At 33.9% G+C, this 11,759-nt stretch overlaps 1 protein-coding gene across 1 annotated transcript; it reads left to right on the forward strand.

Annotated features, from left to right (window-relative positions):
• The first annotated feature begins 8,280 nt into the window (after positions 1-8,280).
• Positions 8,281-10,007, forward strand: LOC110112067 (transcription factor MYB54-like). Its single transcript, XM_020844149.2, has 2 exons — positions 8,281-8,425; positions 9,340-10,007. Exons 1-2 carry the CDS (start codon positions 8,305-8,307, stop codon positions 9,912-9,914), a joined length of 696 nt encoding a protein of 231 aa, XP_020699808.2. The 5' UTR covers positions 8,281-8,304; the 3' UTR covers positions 9,915-10,007.
• Positions 10,008-11,759: the final 1,752 nt, after the last annotated feature.

The following is an 11,759-nucleotide window of genomic DNA, read 5'->3' on the forward strand; positions in this document are numbered from 1 at the left end:
ATCATTTCCCATTATTATAACACCACATTCAAGCTCTATGTAGGTACAAAACCACTCCCTGGTGGGACAAATATGATAGGTAGGATCGGTATTCAGAATCCAACATGAACCATCTAAATACTGAATCTTCATCACACTCTTTCACGCTAAAATTTGTCTATGTTGAAACTCTCTTTCTCTTCTCCTTCAATTTTGGGCAATCTTTCTTTCAATAACTAGTCTCCAAGCAGATAGCACACTAATTCTTTCCAAGACTTGCCTTTCTTGCCATTGTCACCCCTTTTATTATTTTATTTTTTAGATCTTTCTTGTTGGAGTGGGAGAGCCTCAGTTAAATCCATCTTTGCAAGCTCCTTATCCTGACATTGTAACTCATGATTCAGTAATGCAGTAGTCACCTCACAATGGTTCAAGACCTCCTTACCATGAATGAGTATCATAGTTAAGTTTTCATACTCATTTGATAAAGAAATCAAAAGAAGGAGCGCATTGTCTTCATCTCCATTAATCTCCTCATTCAGATTCAAAAGATCTACCAATAGCTTTGTGAAGTCATTCAAATGCTCGTCAATTGTGTCCCCATGTCTCATATGAAACATATAGAGCTATTGTTTCTTATGGAGATGATTCTCCATGCTCTTCATCACATACATATTCTCAAAAATCTTCCATAGTGTTACAGCAGAAGTCTCTATCATCACCCCATACTTGATGTCCTGAGATATGCAATTTCTGATCAAACCATAAGCACTCCATTATCTTGAGCCAATCTCTCTTAGACATCTCTGCAAGACATTCATCACTATTAAGAAAGTGTTCTAATTTCAAAGAGCATAGCACATCCATCACCTCACACTGCCACATGATATATTTTTCGTCATTTTTTGGTCACCTTGATTTGATAGGATGTGTAAACATATGATGGATTTCAACCATCTCCACTGTCAAGATAGATGTATCCATGGCTCCACTGGATCTTATAGCTATAGCCTCTATCAAAGTGCAGCTGTCTTACAACACCAAATTGCACCAAACCGACCCTCTTTTTTTTTTTTTTTTGCTTCCAATAATGAGTTAGAATAAATACTAAGTCCAGCAACACAAATAGACTTTAGATTGCGTTCCAATGGGCCCATATGCAATCTGATCACTATCCTACACAATTGAAGACCTTCGTGTCAAAAATTCGACTATGATACCATTTATTGTGCAAACAAACACAACGAAAACAAAATCGCACTGCACAAACACAATGAACAGAATAATTTAGTTGTTTAGTGAAGATGTATATGTTCACAGGGAGGGGATGATTTCAATATATTAGAGAATAATAGAAAATTTCAATAGCTCTCAAGATCTCTCCCTTACTATCATGCAGTCCTTAAACCTCAATTTATAGAGATTTAGGGAAACAAAATCTAAAAAACTTCTGAATCTATGCATCAATTAAATCCCAATCAAATCAACTATTTAAGGACATAATCAATTCTCTAATTAATACATTAAATGAATATCAAAGCTTTCCAAAAAATCTAATTTGATTTTAAAAATAATTCCAAATCAACATGGACGACATCTGGACTCTGCACGTAATAATATTTCTTTTACTTGAGAGGTGGTCTACAGAAAAAGGAAAAAAGAACTATGACACGCTAATATTTTTTTTAATTAAAACCCCTCGGTGGGGACTACGCGTTAATATCTAAAAAAACCGTTACATAGTCCTTAGAAGGTTCCTCCATCTCACCACTGCTCCATAGAGCTACAATCAAAAAAGAAAACCAAAAAACCTATGAGCCGGTGGATCCTTTTCCTACAAATACAAAAAGAACCTAAGTAATAGCTCGGACTGTGAGTAAACAGCACCCAAAAAAGGAAGAGTAGAGAAATATCCTTCAGCACGATCTTCCTGCAAAAAAAAACTAAAAATAACAGAAAAAGTAATAAAAGAAACAAACTAAGATTACCTTGATGTCATTTAAGCTCCTAATATCAAGATCCCTGCAAGGCAATCTCCAAAAAAAGGAAGTGAGAAATGTAATAGATAACATAAACATAGTACCCAGTAGTATCTCTATTAGCCCAAAAAATAGTATGATTATGAATGATCTGCAGAGAACAGAGAAACTCATTGGAAATCCAACCAGCACAAGTAACAATCTTCCCAACACAAATCCTCACACATAAGGACTTCCTCCAAAAATAACCACCCCAGGGCATAGACAAAGCATACCACAAAACGTAATACCAATCAAAATCACACCAACCAGCCATAGTGTTATGAAAAATAAAAACCAGAGAAAACAACCTATCACTGGACAAGCAGATAAAAAGGTTCTCAATCCCGTACTGGAAGCCAAGACAAAACTGCATAGAATAATTATATTAGAGAAATTGAAAGCACGGAACAAAGCATAAGCGGACAGACATAATAATCCTCCCAGAAAAATCAAACTCAGACGAGACAAAAACATAACAGCCAAATATACATAGAGGCACACACCAGGTAAGCAGGCTACCAAAAGCACAAAAACACAACGGGTCAACCATGACGAATGTAAGGGAGCCCCAATTTATCAAGCATGATCATGCCTTTAAGAGGAGAGGGAAGTTTAATAATAGGTAATTCTTGATAATACTCATAACCATAGCCCAAGTTAGCCAACCAATCCGCACAAGCATTGCCTTCCCGGTAAATATGGGATATGGTAAAATTAAAACTAGAAAGTAACGGTTTAATTCTCCGGATAATGTAAAATTCGTTAGGATATAAATAGCATTAGTAGCAGATATAACTTGAATAGCAAGTTTAGAATCAACTTCAATATGCACATTCTGAATACCCAAATCCAAACATATCTTTAATCCTTGGGATATACCCAAAAGCTCAGTAGTTAATACAGATTTAGTAGACAGAGGCCCAACAAAAATAGCAATCGGATTACCAATAGAATTATGGATAATACCACCCATACCTATAGTAGTCTTCCCAACAGAACCATTTGTATTTAATTTAACGTAAGGAGTAGCAGGTTTAAGCCAATTCACAATACGATCCACCTTAGTAACATTAGCAACATTGATATCAATACCAAAATAGCAAGCCAACCGATTACAGCTCTTAAAATTTTTTTGAGAAAGGAGATTAACAGCAATTAAACACAACACCTTATTCCTCACATTGTTAATGATCTGATTGGCCCAAATTTTAATATTATTGTGTTTAGAATCATTCCTAGCTTTCCAAATATACCAAATAACCAAAATAGGAATTAAATAGAAAATATGCCCTTTACCTTTAGAAAACCAGATATCGAGAATTTCCTGCAAACTAGTGTCGACGACTGTGTTCTGTGATCTATCCATCCACAATCATGCTTCACGCGATCAGCCACCCCCCTTGGCCACCCTTTCGTCTTAACTATGCTCCAAGCCTGGATGAACAATACAAACAGGAAATTCTTCTCATTCCTCAAGCGGTTGCAAAAAATCGTCAAAAATTCGACTATGATACCATTTATTGTGCAAACAAACACAACGGAAACAAAATCGTACTGCACAAACACAATGAACAGGATAATTTATGTTGTTTAGTGAAGATGTCTACGTTCACAGGGAGGGGATGATTTCACTATATTAGAGAATAATAGAAAATTTCAATAGCTCTCATGATCTCTCCCTTACTATCATGCAGTCCTTAAACCTCAATTTATAGAGATTTATGGAAACAAAATCTAAAAAACTTCCTAATCTATGCATCAATTAAATCCCAATCAAATCAACTATTTAAGGACATAATCAATTCTCTAATTAATACATTAAATGAATATCAAAGCTTTCCAAAGAATCTAATTTGATTTTAAAAATAATTCCAAATCAACATGGACGACATCCGGACTCTGCACGTAATAATATTTCTTTTACTTGAGAGGTGATCTACTGAAAAAGGAAAAAAGAACTATGACACACTAATATCTTGTGAATCAAGAAAAGTAATTTTAATTCTATGTTTATTTATATTATAATTTATCTAGTGGAAATCATTTGATGGTCGTCAAAATCATCTAAGTCCAAATTTGATTCAAATTGATTAAAATGTTCAAAATTGTTTTGATTTCACTTTACACTTGTTCGCAAATTGATTGGTTTGATTTAGATTTAGGATTTTAATAAACTGAATAAATTATTTGAAGTTTTTTTTTTTTAAACTCTCAGAGGGGCCTACGCGTTAATGTCAAAAATCGGTTACAAGGTCCTTAAAAGGATCCTCCAGCTCACTACTGCTCATAAGAGCTACAGGCAAAAAAGAATAAAAAAAACCTAAGAGCCGGAGGTTCCTTATCCTACGAGTACAAGAAAAACTAAAATAAAGACAAGGGCTGTGAGTAAGCAGCACTCAAAAAAGGAAGGGCAGATAGATCCCATTCAGCTCGAACTTCCTGCAAAAATATATATTGATAGACTATGATAGAGAAAAAAAGGAATAATAGCAAATAATACCTTGCAGTCAATTGAGCTCCCTAAAGTAGATGATAAAGTATCCCTGCAAGAATTACTCCAAAAAGAAGAATTAGTAGAGTAGAAGATGACAGAAAAAAGAAACCCAAATAAATCCTTACTGAACCAAAACTGAATATTAATGAAAAAACCCACCATCATACCGGCCAGAAACCCAAAAATGCCAATACTCCAGCAAACTCTCCAGGCCATCAAATAACCAGAATTACTCCAGAGAACCCCAAAGCAATTCTCGGCCACAGAAAAAACACAGAGAGGTAAACCCCCCCCAGTGAAAAAAACAACCTGAAGCAAACACCTCCCGGCCACAACCTGAAGCAGTCAACCACCACAAACCAAACAATGAAATCAAGATACCAATTCAACAGCCACTAATAAACCTCCTGGCAGAACAGCCCCAGGCCAAACATGACAGGAAACACAACAGCCTCCAAAGCAGAAAACCACCTCCCCAGAAACTTGGGAGGAGCAGCCAAAGACCCCGCAGGAAGCACAAAACCCCCCAGGTTACTGAAACCGAAAAACTCCCCACCAAAATTAATGACACACATAAGGGTAACCACTTTGATCTAAATTAATGAGGCCCTGAATATGAACGGGCAACTAAGCAAAGGTAAAAACATTAAAATTCTTAAGCATAGTGCCCAAAATAGTCATATTATGAGCAACAACATTACCATCCGCCGCAATAAGGGAAAAAGAATATAAGAAAGATCTCAACTTATCTTTGATCATTCTCCGGATATAAAACTGAGAAGGCACACCCGTATTCTCATCTTTTTGCAAAAATAAAAGGCTGTCGTAAAAATCATCCACCTCCAAAACAATGTTCTTCAAATTCAAATTGAGGCAAAGATTTAACCCATGCAAAATACCCATAAACAAAGCATTGTGTCTATCATGAGCAATTTTCGGCCCAGCAAAAATAGAAATTCAATTACCAACATGATTTCTGATAATACCACCATAACCATAAATATCATTAACTTTGGCCCAAGCCACATTGACCTTAAAGCAATTCGGATTAGGTTTCCACCACTTACAATAAGAAGTTTTAACATTCCTGCAAACATCCTTCCCATTAATACCAAAAAAAGAGAGGATAAAATAATAATTCCTGAAATTATTTAGCACAATTAAATTGGATGAATATAAAGCAAGAACCTTGTATTTAATTTTTAAAATAATGCTCTGGTGATTCATCGGACCACCAATAAACCGAGAGTTATTCCTATCCAACCAAATATACCAACAAATGAGGGAAGAAATCACATTCTTAGTATGACCCTTAGATCTAACAAACCAACGGTCCAACAATTGATTAATACCATACGAACTATCATATAAATTCAGATGAAATAAATCTTCAAAAAACGTCCAAACTTTGACCGCAATATGGCTAGAAATAAAAACATGATGCATATTATCAACATGGAAACAACATTGTCATTTAGAAGTAATAATAAGACCTCTTCTCCGTAAATTTTCATCAGTAGGAATGTAGTTATGAAGGGTTCTCCACATAAAAACAGAAACAGTAAAGGGGATAGAATTATGCCAAATTCTGTTAAACAACTTAGAAGGCACCTTCTTACGATGAAAAGAATGCCAAGCTTGCTTGATATTGAAAGACCCATCTTTAGAACCCGAAAAGAGTAACACATCCTTCACATTAATATTAATAGGAACTTGTAAAATAAGTTGAATAATACCATCCAGTAAAACAGTAGCCAATTTCGATCTCCACATCCCAACCATTGACATTAAAGAAATAATTAACCTTCAATTGAGAAATAGAAGCAGTATTAAGTAAATGGTCAATAGACTCCCCATTAAGCCACATATCTTGCCAAAAGAAAATGTTCCCATTACCAAGACCCCACATTAAGGAAGCCTCCACCTTCCATTTAACAGAGCAAATACGATGCCAAACTTTAGAATTACCCCGAGAGAAGTAACACAGGGACGGGTGGTTACCACCACAATACTTGGACCTCATAAAATTAGCCCATAGAGACTCATTAGCCCTAACATTAAACCAAAGCTTAAAAGGAAAAGAATAAGCCATATCAAACATTTTGTCCCATTGTTATTTGAGCTTTTGTTGTCTAAATAAACCTAATATTTTATAATAATCTTTTGAAGAAAATACTAGAAACCTACTCTAAACTAAACCTTAGAAAAATTTATAATATCTTTTAATGCTTTTAAGAAAGAAAATAAAAGAGTTTTTAAGAGAGTCCTTTATAACAATTTGATTGAAATGCGTTGATACAATTCTAATGAAAGTACTACTAATATAAATAGTGGTGATATCTTAATTTATTATCAAGTAACGTGAGAAATAAAATAAGTAGCCTCTTTAATCTCCTGTCATCTTCTTCTTATCCTCAATAGCTGCTTCCATATCTTCCTTTTCTTTAGCCTTTTCTAGTTGTAAATAGCCTTCTCATTCCAACATAAATCCACATTAAAAAATATTCTATAAATAAGCGATTTATTTTGCAACATTTAAAAAAAAAATGAGATACAGTTCTTAAGTTTATAATCTAAAATAGCTAGAGATGTGTGGTTGTAAGATGAAATTTAAAACCTAAGTAAAACTAAACCAAACTAAATGGTTTGGCTCTATTTTATTCATTTTCAATTGATTTGATATTGATTTCTTTCTTTGATTATCAGATCAAATCAGTTTCATTCTAAATTGATTTCACACCTCTATCCACTTGATTTATTTTTTTGTGCAATTTGACAAGATTTTGTTCATTTTTTTGGACAGTGTCAGTTGATAACTTTGCAAGTTATGCACTCATTTTGTATATTTTTTATCTCTTATCAAACAATTATTTTATACAACTATCTTTTCAAAGTTTTTAATATTGTCAGCCATACCTTCAATTCACAAAAAAAAAAATCACTACATGAAGAAGAAAGCCACTCAAATACTGAGTACAAGGGCTTGATTACACAATACATACATAGCATTAAAACCTGTTTTTACTCTATTTTGCAACTCACCCATAATGGTGACCCATGTGGATGGAGGAGAAATTATTTTGTGCTGATGCTGAAAGTAATTTATCATCCAGAAATCATCCAGAATGCACCACATCAGCAGTACCAAGTCAGGTACCGAGCTGAGTACTGAGCAGGAGGTGACGTGGTGCGTTCTGTTTGATCTATGGACATTATTCGGCATCCACACAAAATATTTTTTTCTTGTGGAGGCTCTAATTTTTAACAATTATCCTCTTAGTGTGATATTTTATATGCACATGACTGGTGTTTTTCATCAGTCCACCTACATACCTTATACTAATCAATATAGTTGTGGGCAGTTCATTTAATTACAAAACCGTTTTTTTGTTTTTCCCCCTCTAAGCTATATAAGAATTTGATATCACACCAAGAATGATCAACTAAAACTGTCATTGCTTCCATATGTGGATTGAGTTGTTGAAGCGGGAGAGTCATCTTAGAAGAATATTTCTTCTGATTAAGACAACATTGTTAAGGAAGTTAAGCGGATAGGTGAGAAGAGGTTATGGGCCAATAGCCAAACACGCAAGTGTTGAGAATTGGATACAAGCACACACGTAATATAAGACTACTTTGTCGTGTATACAGAATTAAAATGACTTTTCATCCAAACCCTAAACCTAATATTTTCTTCCCTGATATATAGTTACGGTCATTTCTATCTTCTTCTAGCTAGCTGCTTTGTTCTCTTTATGTGTGGGCTCTCAGCTTTTAATGGAAAATTTAGATGCCGTAAAGACTGAGGACATGAAGACATGCCCACGCGGACACTGGCGGCCTGGAGAAGATGAGAAGCTGAGGCAACTTGTCGAGGAGTTTGGTCCTCAGAACTGGAACACGATTGCCGAGAAGCTGCAGGGAAGATCAGGTTCATGTGCTCTAAATACTTGCATGCTATATATATATAATCCTGCTAAGTTTGATATATACTTCTTCTATATATATATAATTCGACTGTGATCTTCTTCATCATAGTAGAACCACAAATCTATCATGCTCGAACTGATAAACCTAACAACAAAAACCAAATCCGTCTCCCTCCCTCTCTCTCTCTCTCTCTCTCTCTCTCTCTCTCTCTCTCTCTCCCTCTAATAATATGCATGAACTGGTGAAGACTAATTTCAGTTAGACTCTCTCTCTCTCTCTCTCTCTCTCTCTCTCTCTCTCTCTCTCCCTCTAATAATATGCATGAACTGGTGAAGACTAATTTCAGTTAGAAAAATTCCTCTGAATAAATTTTATAAGGGATTTTTGGATGAGAAATTTTTTTTTTCTTAAAAAAAAAATTCTCATCCAAAAAGTTAGCATATTTTCAGAATATATGTTTCTGCAGCATATCATTTATATGTAAAAATCATCATAATAGAAGAGATGATAGGCCCAATATCCTATATTTTTAGCATATACAATTTAGTGTGACTTAAAATCTTATTATTAATCATATATCTTTTAAAAATATTGAGTAAAATATCTCTTCACTCCCTTTATTTTTATCGTTAGCCACAATTTTTCAAGATCAATTATTGTTTGTGTGATTTGAAATACTTATGGCTAAAAATAACTATCTGTCATAATTTTATAAAAAAAATTAAAACTTTAATTATTCATTTATTTAACAGTCACATTTTTTCAAAATTTATAACCAAAAATCAAAATCGTGGTTGTAGTTATTGTTTCAAATCACAGTTTTAAAGAAAGTGTAATTCAAATTTAATATTTAATTATATTTTAAAAATAAAATATGATTACAATTCAAATTTATAATTTTGATATTTTTTGTAGGAAAAAGCTGTAGGTTGAGGTGGTTCAACCAACTAGACCCTAGAATAAACAGAAGGCCTTTCACAGAAGAAGAAGAGGAGAGGCTTCTCACCGCACACAGGATTCATGGCAACAAGTGGGCTCTGATAGCTCGGCTTTTTCCTGGAAGAACTGACAATGCTGTGAAGAACCATTGGCATGTTATCATGGCTCGAAGACAAAGAGAGAAAGCCAAGTTCCTCAACAGGAATAGCTCATCTAGTGCATGGCCGGCCTTCTCTACCTTCACGTTAACATCCTTACCTGGGACTGATCAGAAAAGGCCCAACTATGGAAGCTTGGAGAGTTCGCATTACATGAATATCCCTCTTCTTTCATTCTATGATTCTTACCGAGTCTGCTCCTTTAGTGGAAGTGGGATGATGAGGAATATGCAGGAAGTTTTGAGACTTGGGTGCAATTCAACAAGAGAAATTTTGAGTAGTAATGATAGAGGAGGTATTCAGTATCTGGAAGAAGATGGTGGTAAAGCTACCTTGATGAGGCGAAAGGATGTACCTTATATTGATTTCCTTGGTGTCGGCAAAGACTGTTGAGCAATGGTAGCGTTCAGTTATTGCCTTGGCTTGTTTAAAAATAAGTTGTGAACACTAGAGATGTCACTCACCATGGTATTTCTTTGAACTCTAAAATGGAGGTCTGAAATTCCAACCCCTGCACGAACATTAAAAAAAAGAACTATGAGAAGGATAGGTTTGATAGAATTTTTGCTTTTGGTGCTTTAATTTGATTCAATTAAGTTAAATTCACACACATCATATACGATAAATTTCATATAAAAAACTTCTTAATTATAGCTAAAACTTTCAACCAACAGATCTAAATGAGCTGCATGGTTTGGGAGAAATCGGTCAGCAAGTGTTTGTAGCTGTATTTGCTGATGATTTGGATGCAATAAATAGTGGTTACGTAATTAAGTTAAATTAATGTTGCAGAGCTCAATCCTTTTCATCAAATGATCATCCGGTAATTTTTTGTTATTGTTAAGCCACAAAATGGATGGTTAAAATATATTGATGGATGTGGAAATGAAAAGAGATTGTTCTTCACTAACAACCATAAATTTTTTTAAAGCTAAAAATTGATTTGATTATTTGTGTTTCTAGTTAAACTTTGATTCCATCAATTTAACAAGTGGCATTAATGTCAATGGCTTGAGTAGGATCATATGCTATTGATGTCAATGATTATACTAAGATCAAGTACTGATCATGAGATATGTCGTAGCACCCATAAATAATCGGTTCATTTTATGATGATTAAGGAAGTTTTTGGTCAAATGACTCTAGTGATGAATACAAAGTTAAGGGGGTTCATGATACATTAATTATACTTAGATTTCATTTGTAACGGCTTTTTTATTTCTTCTTAAAGCAGCTTTTTAGTACCAAAATTTTATTTTTTTAACTAAAAAGCTGCTTTGAAAATAGTAAAAAAGCTAATCCAAACGATGCATTAAAATAAAGAGAGACTAATAGATAATATAGAGAGTTCTCATGATGAGAGAGTACATATTTATAGGAGAAATTATTCTGTGCGGAAACAGGACGTAGAATGTCGTCCGAAGACCAACCAGAATGCGCACGCCACGTCAGCTGTACAGAGTAGTACCGAGCCACGGTACTGGCAAAAGGTGATGTGGCGCATTCTAGTTGGTCTCCGGATGGCATTCGATGTGCACACAGAATAATTCTTCCCCAAATAGAGCTTCAAATTTGATCACATATTAAATAGTTATAAAAATATGTTAGTATAATGATATTAATAGTTTGGTTCTCATCTCAAAAGAGTGAAACAATAAATTAGTCATTGATATATTAAGTCCATCTTGAATCTCATTTAATTCGAAGTTAATTAGCACATCTGATTGACTATTTGATCATTATTTAATTCAGAATCTTGTTTCAATTTAATTTGTTGAAAAAACTGTTGGATATTGCTTCAACCACCGATACTTCTATATCAATGGGAGAATGAGAGAACTTAAAGCGTTCAACTAAGCATTGTTACTAAGTATTTCGCCAAAATATCTCTCATAATTATAACTTTATTCATTTCAATGATCTAAGTTTTCGTAAGAAACAATACCACATTCAAACTAAAAAAATTCCCTATTTGTTATTTTTGTTTGACTGTTAAACAAGAAATTAAGGGCACGATTAATTATTCTCTAATTACTTTGACATCTCATAATGATATATTTATTAAAACTATCAGTTTTTTTTTTTTCGGTCTAACAATTATTCTATCATCTTTAGTGCTAAAACAATTTTGAGTTTAATTATATTTTTCAATTAAATTCGCTTTATTAGTCGCTTAAAAATGTATAAGCAAATTTTAATTACAATTTTCTTTAATCATTTTCTTAAGAATGTCATTAT

Source organism: Dendrobium catenatum, unplaced genomic scaffold (genome assembly GCF_001605985.2).
Source record: "Dendrobium catenatum unplaced genomic scaffold, ASM160598v2 fragScaff_scaffold_174, whole genome shotgun sequence".
In the NCBI taxonomy this organism is placed as follows: domain Eukaryota; kingdom Viridiplantae; phylum Streptophyta; class Magnoliopsida; order Asparagales; family Orchidaceae; genus Dendrobium; species Dendrobium catenatum.